Genomic DNA, 18,853 nt, shown 5'->3' on the forward strand with positions numbered 1-18,853 from the left:
TCAGGTTTGACTAACTTACAAGAGCTGCTCACAATACTCAGAGACTCACTTACACTTACCAATTTATTATAAAGGACACAGATGAACAGCCAAATGAAGCCGTACACAGGGTAAGGTCCAGAAGGGTTCTGATAGCAGGAGCTTCAGTCCCGGTGCAACTGGGATGAGATACCTAGCTCTGGCTCATTACAACTTTGGGCAGAACCTTATTAAATCTTGTTGCTCAAGCAATTTCATTGAGCTTTAATCTCCAGCCCTTCCTTCCAGGAGGAGGGTGGGTAGGGCTGAAAGTTTCAACCCTCTATTCACTTGGTCTTCCCAGAGAACAGCCTGGGTCCAGAGGCTATGTAGGGATTCCACCCTAAATCACTTCATTAGCATAAACTCAGAGGTGTTTGAAAGGGTTTGTTATGAATAGCAAAAGATATTCCTAGCACTTAGGAAATTACAAGGATTTTTGGAGCTCTGTGTCAGGAACTGGATGAAAACCAAGTTAATTTCTCACAATACCACACTTTTCTCTTTTCATCTTTTTCCACTCCACTTCTACCTTTTATTATCTTTCATATGAAGCACTTTGATACTTTTTTCTTCAGTCACAAAACAACAAAAAACATCTCTTACATCTACATGTGAGAGAAAATGAATTAGTAACCTGAAGGGATGAAGAGAGAAAATGAAATAAACTTTAGAAATAAAGGGTGAGGGGCGCCTGGGTGGCCCAGTGGGCTCAGGTCATGATCTCACGGCTTGTGGGTTCGAGCCCAGCCTCTGGCTCTGTGCTGACAGCTTGGATGGATTCTGGGTCTCCCTCTCTCTCTGCCCCTCCCTGGTTCCCACTCTTGTCTCTCTCTCTCTCTCTCAAAATAAATAAATATAAAAGAAAAAAAGAAATAAAGGGTGAAAAGTATATATGCTCAACTAAAGGAACTGTAAAGAGTATGAGAAAGACTATCAGATTCGCATCTTATATGGCAAAGAATTCCACCATAGTAATAGAAAAGAGAAATGGGTCAGGTATATAAGGATTCTTTCTCTGGCAATTACTTAAAAAGCAAGTCCTTTAGGTTAATAAAGAAGAACTTAGAAGAGATACAAAAACTAAAAAGTAAAAAAATATCTCACAAAATATCAAACATCGCAAAGATATATTTTACAGAATTTTGGTTCCTGGAATAATCACCTGCACTGCACTGCTCTCTTGACAGGAACCATCCCTCCTATTATGACTGACCAAGCAGACTTTTGAAAATCTATGTGGGGGTGCCCGGGTGGCTCAGTCGGTAAGCATCTGACTCTTGATTTCAGCTCAGGTCATGACCTCATGGTCAGTGGGATCAAGCCCCATGTAGGGCTCTGCGCTGTTGGCGTGGAACCCACTGGGGATTCTCCCTCTCCCTCTCTCTCTGCCTCTCCTCTGCTTGTGTGCACAAGCACCCTCTCTCTTTCTCTCTTCCAAAAATAAACTTAAGAAAGAAAATCTATATATGAAATCTTTAAGTACTTTCTTTTATGTCATACCGTAACACGCAAATGTAATATGCAAGCATTAATTACTGAACATTATTTCCCCATAACAGGGTTTCCTTTGCACAGTACTAGATAATACTTAAGAACAATTATTTGTACACCACTGACCCAGCTGCATTACTACAACCAAACAGAAAAATGAATCTACTTTTATAAGCAACACTGCACTCCTTATCTGGTCCTTCAATGATTCATTCCTGGATTATTACAACAGCCTATCAATTGTTTTCTCTGCCAGAAGTCTCCCTTCTTCCCCAACCCCCAATTCGTTCTGTATACCACAACCAAAGCAACATTCCTATAAAACATTAGAAGATGTTAGCCTCCTGTCAAAATGCCAAGGTTTCCACTAGAAGATAAATTCCTAACTCTTTAATCAGCATTCAATTAACTAGTAGCAGCCTATATTTCTAGTCTTTAATTATTCATAATTAGAAAGCCTCTATTCTATGTCCTCCAAATGCTTTCCCATTTCTCTGCTTTTGTTCAACTCACATGAAAGACACCACTAATCAAGTTATCACCATCCTGCAAAATAATATTTTACTCTTCAATACTGGAATTTTCCACATATTTAATTATTTCTCTGACACTTATCACACATACTGTTTAATTTATCAAATCCCTTCCTGCAATCCCAGATTATCACCGGCTATCCTATTGTTTGCCAGCATACCAACCTATGAAGAAAGCAATGAACAAAAGGAAACAGTATCAATCACCAAACCAGCTGAGTGGGGTGTTTGTCTTTATTACTAAGGACTTTAGAAAAGTCATTAGTCCAAAGCAATATTTAAAAAACCTTTAAAGTCAGGAAGGTGTCCCTTACTTCTAACTTTTTGTTACAATCTATATCTCATTTAATCTTCTTTTGTGCTCAAAAGAAGAACCAGTTATTTCTTATAACTGATTAAAAGCCACCTACTTAATATGAGAATTTCTATACTAGATAACTTCATGCATAAACACTTTACCCTACAAATCTGCCTCTGACATTAACATCTAATTAGGATGATATTCATAAAGTAAGATGGCAGAGGTTAGAGCTAGAGCACAAAACATACCTAGCTTCCCTGATCATTATTAACCCATCATAGACTACCTCTTATGGATTTAAGTAAAGACTTACTGAACTTGTCACAATTTTTCCTATAATCAACCTATCAAAATCATATTATATATTGAATAAGGCTTGGTTTCCAAGTACCATCTTTCTAAATTTGCTTTTTCAAATTTCAAGAGGTTTCCATAAACAGATGTCTGAAGACGTCTCATGTCTCCAAGTTATCTATATACACAGGCACTTAACAGTGATTCTCTCCTTTTCTCTCCCAACTCCCTCTCTCCTCTTCCCTGTACTGTTCGAACTTTTACAACTAAGCACGTATACTTTTTTTTAATCAATAAAGCTATTAACAAAAACAAAAGTAACCCTTCTAACTTTACTATACAGGAATCTAATGAACAAATCTGGGACTCAACCAATTCGTATCTTTCATTTTGTCTTTTCAAACTAAAGAACCATTAACTTTTTAGGCTACTCTCATTTAAATTAGTTTCTCTTAAACTTTAGCAATTAGGGGCGCCTGGGTGGCACAGTCGGTTAAGCGTCCGACTTCAGCCAGGTCACGATCTCACACTCCGTGAGTTCGAGCCCCGCATCAGGCGCTGGGCTGATGGCTCAGAGCCTGGAGCCTGTTTCCGATTCTGTGTCTCCCTCTCTCTCTGCCCCCTCCCCCATTCATGCTCTGTCTCTCTCTGTCCCAAAAATAAAATAATAAAACGTTGAAAAAAAAAATTAAAAAAAAAAAAAAGAAAGACAAAAACTTTAGCAATTAAACAACTGTATTTTAAGTACAGAATAATTTTTTCTCTTGTCTAGCAATGCTCTTCTGAATGATTTATTTTACTTCAGACTAATTTTCTAACAGTCCAACCACTGTCTTCACTGTTTTTAGTTGTTTGGCTCAAAAACTAAAATCTTGAAGCAGAAAACAACTTAATAGTATTTTCAACAATCTAGACAAAAGATTAGTAAAGTAAGTTTTTACTATCACAGTGTCTACTATAAAAAAGAGCTGGCCCGGGCAGTTAATGATGTAAGCAAGAATTCATGGAGCAAGAATTCATGTTAAAGTGATACAACTAATATCCCAATGTTTTAGAAGCTTCTTTTGCATTCAAGTGCTAAGATAATTAAAAAATACTCCTAAGCAACCATATTAAAACATTTATAGGCCCTAATGCTTTCTTAGCCTAGGTCAGTAACAGTATTTAGATATAAAACAATTTTTAAAAATATTCAACAATACAAGATATTAGATGATTCAGATAGTTCTTTGCCATAATTTGTCAGATTCAGAGAAACTATATTACATAGTCTTATAGGAGTAAAAAGCATAGAGTTCAGAATCAGCAGACCTAGGTTCTAGTTCCACCTCAATTATTAACTAGCTATGACTTTAGAAAGAAGAGAACGAACCCATAACTCTTTTAACTTCCTTCCAGTTATAACAATTTCTTGTTGTAAAAAAGAAAAAAAAAGAATCCTGAATATAAAACCTAATGATAGGGGTAATTTTGAAAGTAAAAAAAAAGGTACTAATAATAATCGCACCTAGACAAGAAGTATAAACTGGGACTGTTCCAGGAACATCAAAAGGTCTGATCACCTATACTAATAGCTATGAGGCTGCCCAAATACTGTTTCTCACTTCGATATACTTGGAGACTTGTTTTCTTAAATTTGTATTTTGTTTTCATTTTTCTGTTTTTAAGAGATTGTTTTGTTTTCAAATTATACTAAATCTGGTCATTCAGAAAGTATTCTCATTCTGGTCTTAGGTAAAATAGCTAAAGAACATAGACTAAAAACCCTAATTAAGGGGTTTTTTTGTTTTTGTTTTTTAATATCTACTTATCTGGGGGAGAATGCAAACAGGGGAGGGGCAGACAGAGGGGGACAGAGGATCTGAAGCAGGCTCTGCACTGACAAACTGACAGCAGTGAGCCCGATGTGGGGCTTGAACTCACAAACCATGAGATCATGACCTGAGCCAAAGTCAGACACTCAACCGTCTGAGCCACCCAGGTGCCCCTTCAAATTTAAGGTTTAAGATGTATATATGTTGAACCAAATTTAGAAACTTTAGAAACTTTAGATTGTTACAATTTCTAAATACCTAGAAAATTCATGCTGATTATTCCTGAGTTATAAAGCTGATAAACCTCGGATGATTCCACAATTACAGCTACAAAAGAAATACATAATGCAATTTCTTTATTTCCCCAACTATGGCTCTTCATAAACATAATTCCAAGTTAATTTTCACCCCTGACATAAGCAAGGTACTCTCCTACCTTCTATTCCAAATTATACTTTGATTGGAAACAGAACAATTTATAAGCACACTCACCACTAGAGCTTTCACAGAAGCTTTGTGAAGCATGGGCAGAGGCCTTCTCCAGCTGCTGGGTTTCTACGCCTGAGCCCAGCTGCTTTGCATTAGCTATTTCTGAGCCTTTTGGTAATGAGTTACCAGTTTTCTCTTGAGGTTCAGCTTGCTGCATCTCCTGGTCAGGTCTCAGAGCATCATCTGCTCTCACTAAAGTCAAGGGAGGCTGTGGAGAGTGCACCTCTATAGGTTCCTTTTCGGCAGTCACTGATTTCACATCTCCTTCATATTCTGCACTCTTTTCTTCCTGGGTGTCAACTCTATTCTCAGCACATGGTTCTATTTCTGGAGCATCATCCTCCCACGACTGGGAATCTGAGCATTTCTCCACTCCCTCTAAAGGTTCAGAAGAAACATCAACTCTGGGAGATGGTTCCTTCACATCTACAATGACAACACTTGAATCCTCTGAAGTAGCTTCTTCCCAAGCCTCCTGATCCTTATGTTCCAATTCGTGGTCAAGAACTGGAATCTTCTGGGGGGAATCAATACTAATCACACTGGTTTCAACTTCCATAGCTTCCTGGCATTCTTGTTTTGGGATTTCCTTTGGAAGACACAATCCTTGGGACTGAGTTTCAGTCAGAGAAAGGTGCAATGGGACACTCTCCATATTTTCTTCTTTGGGCTCCTCTCCTTGACTTTCACAAGGAGTCTCCGGGATTTCTTCCACCTCAGACCCTGAAGACCCCTCCTCTGGATGATGTTCTTTAATTTCCATAGCTTCCTCCTGATCTAAAACACTAGAGAGTGCCTCAGATCGAGTAGCTGGAGAAGGAACTGCCTGACTTCCTGAATCACAAGTGAGATCAATACAAACATCTTCTGCTACAGTCTCTTCTCTGCCTTTGCAATCAGTGGCTAAAATACTTACGTCATCTCTGGTTTCTGTGTCATCCCCCTTTGTTTTATCCTTCTGATTCAGTTCTATTTGGCCATCTTGTGATGGATTCATCAGGATATTATCATTTTCAGCAGGAACAAGTTTAGAATTAAGAACTGGAGACATGGGTTCAGTATCCTCAATCTGTGTGTTTTCCCCATCTTCACCAATCCTGTGAGAACTCAAGCTCTCCACCTTCGGGGACTGACTATACTCACTTGTAGAAAGCATCAACTTACAAGAATCCCCTGTCAAAGATAGCCCAATATCCTCAGTGGAATTCTTTGGTTCAATCTCTGAAGTTTTAGAACACTCAACAGTCAAAGATGAACTGTGCAAATCTCCACCTTTCTTCCCATCATTTGATCGTTCTTCCAAACTTGGGGATGGAATGAAAATGTCCTAAGGAGGAACAAAAAGAAATAAATCATTTCTTCATAATCCTATTTCTTTTATATCTAATCCTTGAATTCATCTAAAATTTCTAAAGCTATTATTCAAGAATTATAGAACTCTAAAAGCTATTATTCAAGAATTATAGAACTCTAGGGCCATAATCTCAGAAATACAAAATTCCTAAGTCACCAGTCTTTTCTACAACCTAAGCCACTCATTTAATCCTTTTCCTATGAATCACTCATCTAGATAATACAATCAGAAACATTAAAGTATTAACTTATCCTTCTAAGGGTAGGAAGACACTTAAATTTAACTGTACATCACCAAGCTACTAAAATCTTGTCACATTGATGGGCCCTCAATCACACAGTAATCATTTAAACACATGCTTACACGGCCCACTTCATTTCTCACAAAGGAATATACACTTATTTTACTTCCCACCATCTCAAAATATGCTAGTATTCATAAAATAGAGGTTAAAATCCAAAGCTTTCAATATCATCAGTCAACAGACACCCGTACATACCAACAGGGATGGCTGAAATTAAAACGACTACATCCTGTTGGTGAGGATATCAAACAACTGTAACTCTCATACACTGCTGGTGGGAATGCAAAAGGGAAAAGAGAATGACAGTATCTTCTAAGCTTAAACATACATTACCATATGACCCAGAAATTCCACTTGTTAAGTATTTACCCAAGAGAAATAAAACCCTATGTCCGCTCCAAGATGTGGATGCAAATGCTTATAGCAGTGTTACTCATAACAGTTCAAAACTGGAAGCAACTCAAGTGTTCATCAACTAGCGAATAAACAAATTGTGGATATCTATATTATGGGATACTACTCAACAATGAAAAGGAATCGGATGTTATTACATGCAATATGAATGAACCTCAAAAAATGCTAAGCTAAAGAACTCAAACCAAAGACCATATACACTTTATGATCCCAACTATATGAAATTCTCAAAAAAACCCAAAACTATAGTGACAGAAGGCAAACAAGTGGTTACCTAAAGTAGAATAGGAGGTCAGGAGATGGGGAGGATGAATCAACTGCAAAGGATTATGAAGAAACAGGGTGAGGAAACTGTTCTGCACTTTGATGAACGTGGTGGTGGTGGTGGTGTCTACACATTTGGACACAACAACCAAAATTCACCAAAGTCCCCACTTAAGATGGCATTTTATTTTAAATACCACCTTAATATAAAAAAAAGAGAAAATAACCCAAAGCTTAGATACGTTTTTATGTAAGAATTTACATTTAATATGTTATTTTACCTGACATAAATGCTATAAAACTCTAAACTTAGATGATAAGGCATTAATTTCCTATGATTTTTAAGGGAAAGAGAAAATCAAAATTAAGTTGCCAAAAATTCTGTATACTCCATAAATGCTGTTATTCCAATGTCTCCTGTTATCGTTTACCCTTTCAGATTATAAAAAGTCATAAATTTAAGACTCATATTCTCAGGTGTGACAAAGTAAGTATAAATTGGTTCAACATTTCTAAATGGCACTACGACAATAAATAGCCTTGAAACTTCATATACTCTCTCACCCAAGAATTCTGATTCTGGGAAATGATTTGATTGAAGTACACTGCTACTTAGCTACAATACTGTTCAGTGCAAATGTATTATTTAGAATAGGAAACAATATAAAATACCTTATAAGAGAAGATTCACTTAAAAATTATGATACAGGGGTGCCTGGGTGGCTCAGTCAGTTAAGCATCTGACTTCAGCTCAGGTCATGATTTCATAGTCTGTGAGTTTGAGCCCTGCATCGGGCTTTGTGCTGTCATGACAGCTGAGCCCAGAGCCTGCTTCAGATTCTGTGTCTCCCTCTCTTTCTGCCCCTCCCCTGCTTGCATGCACACTTTCTCTCTCTCTCAAGAAATAAATGTTAAATAGTAAAAATAAAATAAAAATTAGGATACAAAGTATTCTATCATGTGAGTGTTATCTACATAAAATTATAGATGAATATTAAAAGAGAAAAACATTCAGGCTATGCATTAAATAGAAGCAGTTTCTATTTTAGTAAAAAAAAAAGTATGTGAACATATATTTTACTGTAGACTTTTTATACATTTTTCTATGATTTTCATGAATTCTTAAACACACACAAAAAGGTGAAAAGTGGCTATTTCTTTTTTAAAAATTTTTTTAAATGTTTATTTTTTTAGGGAAAGAGACAGCATGAGCAGGGGAGGAGCACAGAGAGAGGGAGACACAGAATCTGAAGCAGGCTCCAGGCTCTAAGTTGTGAGCACAGAGCCCGACACAGGGCTGGAGCTCACAAACCATGCAATCATGATCTGAGCTGAAGTTGTATGCTTAACCGACTGAGTCACCCAGGGGCCCCAAAAGTCTATTTCTGAGACAGAATAATTAATGATCTTATTTTCATTTATCTCTATATTAGACATCCTCTATAAAAAATTTTTATTACAAAATAAGTCATTTTACAAAAGCTCATATATAAGACATTACTAATCAACTTTTTTAATGTTTATTTATTTTTGAGAGAGCGAGAGAGAGCACAAGCAGGTGAGGGGCAGAGAGAGAGGGAGACACAGAATCCGAAGCAGGCTCCAGGCTCTGAGCTGTCAGCACAGAGCCCAACAAGGGACTCAAAACCACGAACCACAAGATCATGACCTAAGCCAAAGTCAGACACTTAACCAACTAAGCCAACCAGGTGCCCCTAAGAAAATTTTTTTTAATGTTTATTCATTTTTGAGAGAGACAAATGCAAGCAGGGGAGGAGCAGAGAGAGGGAGACACAGAATCCAACCGATGCGGGCTTGAACTCATGACCTGAGGCAAAGCCTGAGGCTTAACAGACTGAGCCACCCAGGCGCCCCATAAACTATGAGTATCTCTTAAGTGAAATTCGCATAACATAAAATTAACCACTCCAGAGTAAACACTTACTTACAATGTAGTGTAACCACTACCACCTCTATTTAGTTAAAAAAATTTTTTGGGGCGCCTGGATGGCGCAGTCGGTTAAGCGTTCGACTTCAGCCAGGTCACGATCTCGCGGTCTGTGAGTTCGAGCCCCGCGTCGGGCTCTGGGCTGATGGCTCAGAGCCTGGAGCCTGTTTCCGATTCTGTGTCTCCCTCTCTCTCTGCCCCTCCCCCGTTCATGCTCTGTCTCTCTCTGTCCCAAAAATAAATAAACGTTGAAAAAAAAAAAATTAAAAAAAAAAAAAAAAATTTTCATCACTCCAAAAAGAAACCACATATCCATTAAGTAGTGGTCCCCAATTATGAATACCTTTTAAGCATTATCAGAGTAAATACTGGTATAATTTTATATTTTTACAGGATTTGTATTCAATATATGTAGAACTTCAGTCAGAGTAAAATTTCAGGGGCTAACCAGCCCATCAATAAGCTACTACTTTTTTTTTTTTTTTAAATTTTTGTTTTAAGTTTATTTATTTTGAGAGAGAGCAAAAGAGCACAAGTGGTGAAGGAACAGAGAGGTTAAAAGAAAATCCCAAGCAGGCTCTGCACTGTCCGCACAGAGCCCAATGTGGGGTTCAAACTCAGGAACAATGAGATCATGACATGAGCCAAAATCAAGAGTCAGATGCTTAACCGACTGAGCCACCCAGGCGCCCCAACAAGCTATTATTTATAAAGACTGCCTGATCCTAGCTAGCCTCTGAGTGTCTGACCCAAAATAATCCACACTACTGAGACTCCCTGAAGACCTGGTCAGAAAAACTGAGCTAAGTGAAGAGAATCCCCTCAGGGGTCTGGATAAAGACTGACAGAGAACTGTCAGGACTATGCTCAGTGTGAGTCAATCTTTAAGTCTAGATTCATTACAGACCTAAATCCACATTATCCAGTGAATCAAAATCTGGTCTCACATATACGGAGTTTAAGAGCTATTCATATAATCATCTATAATCTGATTTTTCATTCCCAAAATCATTATGTATATCAAAACTGAGAAAAGCATCAAGTACTGAAGTTTTACTAATCCTCTCATCATCCCTTACATCCTAGTCAAGGGTCAAAAAGGCTATATAATTAACAAATACATTAAAAAAGATAGGGGTGCCTGGGCAGCTCAGTCAGTTAAGCTTCCCAGTCTTGATTTCAGTTCAGTTTGTGACCTCGAGGTTCATGGGATCAAGCCCTGATTCAGATCTGCACTGATACCACAGAGCCTGCTTGGGATTCTTTCTCTCTCTCTCTCTCTCTCTCTCTCTCTCTCTCCCTCCCTCGCTCCCTCCCTTTCCCTCTCTCTCTGCTCCTCCCCTGCACGCATGAGTATGTGCACGGACATGCACATACTCTCAAAATAACTACTAAAAAGAAAGAAAAAATACACAAAATTACCTTTATCTCAATTACCTTTTCATCAGTAATTATTTGATAAATATTTAGATCTTACAACATCAAAATTAGACTGACTTGGACTCCAGTAACCATGGTACAGACAAATAACAGATACGCAAAAGTTAGCCATTAAGAATAAAATGTAAGAAGTTTAATACACAGGGGCAAAAATGTATACAACTTCTAAATTATGATGGTGGATTTAATACACACACTTAACTCTTCTCCAAAACCCCACTAAGCAACAGTAAAGGAAAAAATTTTTTAAACATAATTTTTCAAGGGAAAAAAAAAAAAACAGAAGAAAAGATAACAGCAACAGAATTTTGGAAGAATGATCATCTATTTCACAGACTAGTGGAAGCTGAATTCTAAGCCAGCAGTAGAGAAAGCCGAGAAGCAACCCAAATTACACCCCAGAACCACCATGCCCAAAAAAGATTCAGGACTTGGCAACAGCATCAGGTGAGTCTGGAAGTGGTGAGGGTGGAGCTAAAAACAGGAGGAGGAGGACTGGTTGCAAAGCTATTTAAGAAGCAGTTCAGGGGCGCCTGGCTGGCTCAGTCAGTAGAGCATGTGACTCTTGATCTCTGGAGTCGTGATTTTGAGCCCCACGCTGGGTATAGCGATTACAAAAAATAAATAAACTAAAAAAAAAAAAAAAAAAAAGGAGCAGTTCAGCTCTCAGATCCTCTCTCCCTGACCCTCCTCTGCCCTGGAGTAAAACAGAGCATCCCTGAAGAAAAAGAGGAATAATTATCAGAAAGTACCATACTGAAAACAGGGAGATTAAGTGAAAATTTACCTATTGAATGGAACCTAAACCTGACTCTCAACACCCCCAGCCCTCTTCTATCAACAGACTTCTAGAACAATGGCAGCCAGCAGACAGGAAAATAGACATTTTTCTGGGGAACCTGACCAAGCTGAGATAAATCAAAATACTAATACTAGCAGACCCCCCAAATGGCCCAGCAGATCACATCACAGTGAATCCCAGAAATAAGCACCCACCACCAGTTCAGAACGTCTAATGTTCAGAACTTCTAATCAGACTGTCTTCGAGCAAACAATCAAGGATTATCAGACACTTGAAGGAACCATTCAATTCGAAAATGAAACATCTAAGGGCGCCTGGGTGCCTCAATCAGTTAAGCGTCTGACTTCAGCTCAGGTCATGTTCTCACGGTTTGTGGGTTTGAGCTCCACATCAGGCTCTGTGCTGACAGCTCAGAGCCTGGAGCCTGCTAAGGATTCTGTGTCTCCCTCTCTCTCTCTGCCCCCTCCCCACTTGCACTCTTTCTCTCTCTCAAACATTAAAAAGAAATTTTTTTAAATGAAGCATCAAAACTAACTAAAATCTATTTGAAGAAGCATGACTATTCCAGGGAGTAGAAAACGTCTCAAAAAAACTACGATTAATAGGGGCACCGGGTGGCTCGTTGGTTAAACATCTGACTCTTGATTTTGGCTCAAGTCATGATTTCATGGTCATGGGATGGAGCCCCTCGTCGGGCTCCGCACTGAGCATGAAGCTTGCCTGGGATTCTCTCTCCCTGTTCCCCTCTCTCTCTGCCCATCCCCACGCATGTGCTCTCTCTCTAAATAAATCAATATCTTTTAAAAAACTGTTACTGGGGCGCCTGTGTGGCGCAGTCGGTTAAGCGTCCGACTTCAGCCAGGTCACGATCTCGCGGTCCGGGAGTTCGAGCCCCGCGTCGGGCTCTGGGCTGATGGCTCAGAGCCTGGAGCCTGTTTCCGATTCTGTGTCTCCCTCTCTCTCTCTGCCCCTCCCCCGTTCATGCTCTGTCTCTGTCTGTCCCAAAAATAAATAATCGTTGAAAAAAAAAAAAAAAAAAAAAACTGTTACTAATAACCTTAGGGAGACAAGATACTATATCCATAACACAAGACAAAATATTATTTTTTAATAAAAAGAAAGCACATTCAGAGAAAAATAGCCCCAAAGTAGAGGGGTGCCTGGGTGGCTCAGTCAGTTAAGTGTCTGACTTCAGCTCAGGTCATGATCTCACAGTTTGTGGGTTTGAGCCCTATGTCATCAGGCTCTGTGCTGACAGCCCAGAGCCTGGAGCCTGCTTCAGATCCTGTGTCTCCCTCTCTCTGCCCTCCCAACTTATGCTCTGTCTCTGTCTCTCACAAATAAATGAAACATTTAAAAAAATTTTTTAAATAAATAAAAACCCATAAGTAGAAACAACTCAGAGAAAGGTCAAAAGAAGGCTGAACCTGGCAAATGCACTCCTAGGCATATATACAAGAGAAATAAAAACACATGTCCACATAAAAACTTGTGCGTGAATGTACACAGTAGCATTATTCACAATAAGCAAAAAATGGAAAACAACCCAAATGTCCATCGACTGATGAGTGAATAAAATATGCTATATACATAAAATGTAGTATTATTCAGAATAAGAAAGGAATGGAATTCTGATACATGCCACAATGTGAATGAATTGTGAAAACATGCTAAATTAAAGAAACCAATCATAAAAGACTACATAATGTATAATTCCACTTATGAAATGTCCAGAACAGGCAAATCTAGAGAGAGACAGAGATTAGTGGTTGACTAGGGCTGGAGATAGGAGAAACAGGAGTGACTACTAAAGGGGATGGGATATTTTGAAGGGAAGAAGAGAGATAAAATATTCTAAAATTAGATTGTGCACTAACTGCACAACTCTGTGAATATACTAAAACCCATTGGAGGGGCACCTGGGTGGCTCAGTCGGTTAAGTATCCGACTTCAGCTCAGGTCATGATCTCGCAGTTCGTGAGTTTGAGCCCCACATTGGGCTCTGTGCTGACAACTCAGAGCCTGGAGCCTGCTTTGGATTCTGTGTCTCCATATCATTCTGTCCTTCCCCCACTCATGCCATTTCTGTCTCTCTCTCTCAAAAATAAACATTAAAAAAAATTTTTTTTCATGGGAATGCAAGCTGGTGCAGCCACTCTGGAAAACAGTATGGAGATTCCTCAAAAAACTAAAAATAGGGGGCGCCTGGGTGGTTCAGTTGGGTAAGTGTCCGACTTCAGCTCAGGTCATGATCTCATGGTCCGTGAGTTCGAGCCCCACGTCAGGCTCTGTGCTGACAGCTCAGAGACTGGAGCCTGTTTTGGATTCTGTGTCTCCCTCTCTCTCTGCCCCTCCCCTGTTCATGCTCTGTCTCAAAAATAAATAAACGTTAAAAAAAAAAATTTTTTTTTTTAAAAAACTAAAATTAGAACTATACTATGAGCCAGCAATTGCACTACTAGGTATTTATTTATCCAAGGGATGCAGGTGTGCTGTTTCAAAAGGACACATGCACCCCAATGTTTATAGCAGCACTATCAACAATAGCCAAAGTATGGAAAGAGCCCAATGTCCATCGATGGGTGAATGGATAAAGAAGATGTGGTATATATATACAATGGAGTATTAGCAATCAAAAAGAATGAAATCTTGCCATTTGCAACTACATGGATGGAACTGGGGGTTTTACACTAAGTGAAATTACTCAGAGAAAGACAAGTATCATAGGACTTCATTCATATGAGGACTTTAAGAGACAAAACAGATGAACATAAGGGAAGGGAAACAAAAGTAATATAAAAACAGGGAGAGGGGACAAAGCATAAGAGATTCATAAATATGGAGAACAAAGGGAGGGTTAGTAGAGGGGGGATGGGGGGGGATGGGCTAAATGGGTAAGGGGCATTAAGGGATCTACTCCTGAAATCGTTGTTGCACTATAGGCTAATTTGTATGTAAATTTAAAAAAATAAAACTAAAAAAAAAAACTTTTTAATAAAAAAATAAAAATAAAAGCTAAAAATGGTGAACAACACTGTATGTGAATTATATCTCAATTATCTCAATAAGGCTATTTTTTTAAATGTTTATTTATTTTGAAAAAGAGAGAGTGTGCAAGTGACAGACAGAAGGAGAAAGAGAATCCCAAGCAGGCTCTGTGCTCCCAGTGCAACATGGGGCTCAATCTCACAAACCATGAGATCATGACCTGAGCCGAAATCAAGACTCAAACACTTAATCAATTAAGCCACCCAGGTGCCCCAAAAACTGGTTTTGGGTTTTTTTTTGTTTTGTTTTTTTTTTGAGAGATAGAGAGGCTCAAGTGAGCAGGGGCAGAGAGAGAGTGAGAGAGAGAGAGAAGGGGGTCTCACTAGAAACGGGACTCATGTTCACCTAAAGCAAGCTTCGCGCTCACCCGAAGAAGCAGGGCTCAAGCTCATGAATTGTGAGATCATGAATTGAGCCAAAGTCAGATGCTTAACTGACTGAGCCACCCAGTGCCCCCAAAACTACTTTTTTTTTTTAAAGATAGTTGAGGAAATCCCCCAGAAAATTAAAAAGAGAGAAACAACAAAACAAGAAAATTACAAAACTAATTATATCAACATCCAAACAATAAGTATTCTATTATAGGAAAAATTTCAAATAAGAACAACCTCCAAGGACTACAGTGAAAAGGAGGTGAGTGATGCACCAGGCACAAAAGGCAACAACACAGATTAGAAATTTGGAGTCTCCAAAAGAGGTTTCTTCAAAGAGATAAAGTTTGAGGGCCTCAAACATCTTGAGGAGATTATGACAACTGGTGGAGAGCCTAGGATTGATGGAAGAAAACTGTAGAAATCTAAACAAATGAAACAATTATCAATTCCAGAATAAAAACAAGAAGCGATGTAAACATGAAAAATAATAATCCACAGATTCTGCTCTGAATGGTGTTTATAATAATAGTGCTTGCCATCAGCACAGAGCCCGCCTGGGATTCTCTCTCTGTCTCTCTGCCTCTCCTCCGCTTTGTTTCTAAAAATAAATAAACTTTCAAAAAACATTTATAAAAAAAGAAAGAAAAGAAAACTAAAAACCATCTTGATACCCTCAGTACAGGAATGTACTGAGGGAATTCGCTTATGGTACATCCACTCAGAGAAATATCATACAAGTTTTCAAAAGACAGTATAAGGACTATGTAACACTGAAAAACCATTATGGTGCAATGTTAACTGGAAAAAGAAGATGAAGGTTGTATGTTCACTATAAATAACTTTATTTTAAAAAAAGCAGGCGTGTGGAAAGACAAAAATGTTAGTAGCAGTTGTGTTAAAATAGAATAATGATTAATACCCCTTTCAATTTTGCACTAACATTTTCAAAAATTTAAAGACCTAGTATAAAATTTAAACATAAGTAACTCTGGAAATGTTCTAAGACTAGATTGTGATGACAGTTGCACAACTCTGTAAATGTACTAAATATTGCTAAATTATACACTTGGAATCAGTAAATTTTATGTTTATACATGATACCTCAAAAATTGACATTCAGAGGAAAACACTTTTTCTATAATACTCACATGAGAAAATTCAGGCTGGGATGGGATAGGCAGTGACCCAGGAGTGAAGACTGGTGTGCTCTGAGACACTGGTGTTGAGGCTTGAGGTGATATAGTGGGCTCGGGTGGGAGAGGGGGGTGTTCTATCTCCAATGGTTCTTCATCTTGTAGTTTCTTCTCAAAACACTCTCCTTTTCCTTCTGATAACATGGACATGTCCATTGGCTCATCTGGTTTAAAACAGGAAAAACAAATTGAGAAATAAGCACTCATCAATATTACTCATGTTCCAATACCACTAGTAACAAGTATATCACAGCAATTTCCATTCCTAAAAAAATAATCATTTAATTTTCAGAAAAGCTGACAGATTAATAGTAGACTGAGTCTAAGAAATCTAGCAATGCTTTCTTCCCCTGGGAGGAGGAAGGTCCACACTCTCCAAATCCTCAGATATAGATTTCATTGGGGTGGGGGGGGGGGGCATTCATCTGGGGATACCCACTCATCCCCTTGAAATGTTAAATTAACTCAGCTCCTCTGAACCCCTTTCCCTACCATTACTCAGTTTTTCCACATTTTGTATGGGAACACCCACGTTAATGTCACCTAATTTAACCATCGTATATTCTGCCACAGGCCTTGAGAGGCAGCGAATTTATTCACCACTCCAATATCTACTTATTTATGAACTCATTACATTTGCATTAACAATTGCTAAGCACAGAGAAACAAATGCCAGGAAAATACAGAAGAAGAAAAAATCTGTCAGTGTCAATCAGCAGTGATTTATCAAAGAACTAAGTGTAAGCCACTAATCCTGAGATAAATTGCTCAGGAGTGAAACACAAACACACACCACCACCACCTCCCCAATGTTTTCCCAAAGTATACTACCCACCTGTAGGCTAACAGGTTCTTCCTCAGAGCCAGCCTAGCTAGCTAGGTCTTGATTCATCAACCCTTTTTCCCCTATTTTACAACTTGACCCCAAACAGGCTTCCTTCTAGACCACATTCACAAATTATCTATATATACCACTAAGTTTTTCCCTGCCATCTATATTCATGCTACTGACTATACCTCACCTTGGTGCCTACCCTTGCTGCTTTGCTTGATTCAACCTCACATTCCAGTCTAATGCTAGGTTCCAGATCTGGTGCTGCAGGCCTTGAGCATGCTAGCACAGCTGTGTTAAGTATTTTCATTACACCGTTTCAGTTTCATTTTCATCTCTCTCGCCATGACAAAGTACTCACTAAGGACCTACTGTTCTAAGCACTACATATAATAAAGGTTAATAATTTTAGAAAGAAAGAAAAGAAAGGAAGGAAGCAAGCATATATAGAGCCACAAACAGTTATGCACATGTTAAGCGAACACATTAAATCCAAAATACAATTGACAGGAGAAAATACAGTATGTTATATGAAAGAATAAAACAGAACGCTGAATCATATATATATCATAATCCCAAGTCTGTAAAATACTTCTTTATGCATAGAAAATACTCTGAAAGGAAATATATCCAAGTACTAATTATGTCTGGATTGCGGTATCCAGGTGACTTTTATTTTCTTATTACTTTCCTATGGGCTTTCCAAACTTTCTACAGTGAGTATTAATTATGTTTACAATCAGGGAGAAAGTATTTTTAGTATATTTATGTGATATTCAATTTTCACACTATAAATAGAAAAAATGGTTTTAAGTACAAACCAAACTTAACTTGCATTAGGATTTTTGTGGAATGGATTGACTTTTATTTTTTACTAAAGATATTATTAATCATGCTATGCTTAATATGATACCAGTCTATTTGGCTACCTACAATTGACTTCAAGACAAACAAGACCCAAATTTAATGGCAAAAGAAAGTTAAGATTACATTTTGTCATGGGAAAATTAAACCTGAAAAACAGTTAAACATATTTCTATATTTATATCACTCAAGAGTAGAGACAGCAGGATATCATAGGAGGCATATAAACAGATGAGACCATAGGACCTGGAGGCAGCTGCCAGAGTTCAAATTCTGCCTCTATGACTTAGTTGTGAAATCTCTCTGTGACTCCATTTCCTCATCTGTAAAATGGAGATAAAACATCTACCTCGGGTTGCCTGGGTGGCTCAGTCGGTTAAACATCTGACTCTTGATTTTGCCTCAGGTCATGATCTCACAGTTCCGGAAATCAAGCCCCACGGTGGGCTCTGCACTGACAGCATGGAGCCTGCTTGGGATTCTCTCTCACCCTTTCTCTCTCTGCCCCTCCCCTGCTCTCTCTCAAAACAAATAAATATTTTTTTAAATTAAAAAAAAAAAAAGTAACACCTATTTCTTAGTATTGTTGCAAGGGTTCAATTAAAAAAAAACAAAAACAAAAACAAAAACAAAGAAAAGCACCTAGAGCCAAAGAGAAGCACACCAAACAGTGCCTGGCATACCATAAGTGCTTAATAAATATTAACCATTATACCATCATTGGTATGTGAAAGAATTAAAAGGAGAAAATCATGAAATTTATTGGAAAAGACTTCGTACAAGTAGTAGGAACTTAGAAATACCTTGAGTGACTGGATATAAGACTAAGAGAGAGTAAAAGAGATATAGATAACGAGATAAATTAAGTAAAAAGGAAATCTTTCTTGTGAATAAAGTAATGTAAAATCACTAGGTCCTCAAAGGAGGAAGTGAATGAAATCAAAATTTCTACAACCTGCTCCTAGCCATTCTTTGACTAAAACTGCTTGATGATAACAAAAATAACAGTTAAATAGCAAAAGAAACAATTTTTGGTTCCCTTTCCCCAGCAGCATGTCAACATGTTGCTGGAA

At 38.2% G+C, this 18,853-nt stretch overlaps 1 protein-coding gene across 7 annotated transcripts in view; it reads right to left on the bottom strand.

Annotated features, from left to right (window-relative positions):
• Positions 1-18,853, bottom strand: part of TP53BP1 (tumor protein p53 binding protein 1) — a 97,644-nt gene that overhangs the window by 35,250 nt on the left and 43,541 nt on the right. For all 7 annotated transcript variants that reach the window (XR_015252615.1, XM_086710519.1, XM_086710521.1 and 4 more), the window contains 2 exons: positions 16,040-16,248; positions 4,947-6,270 (listed from right to left, as the gene is read on the bottom strand). Coding sequence is in view for 6 of the 7 variants with exons in the window: in XM_086710519.1 (XP_086566645.1) it covers positions 4,947-6,270; positions 16,040-16,248 (1,533 nt within the window). In the remaining variant the exon portion in view is untranslated. The remainder of the gene's footprint in view (positions 1-4,946; positions 6,271-16,039; positions 16,249-18,853) is intronic.

This window comes from Puma concolor, chromosome B3 (genome assembly GCF_028749965.1).
Source record: "Puma concolor isolate L17-30 chromosome B3, mPumCon1.1.hap2, whole genome shotgun sequence".
Classification (NCBI taxonomy): domain Eukaryota; kingdom Metazoa; phylum Chordata; class Mammalia; order Carnivora; family Felidae; genus Puma; species Puma concolor.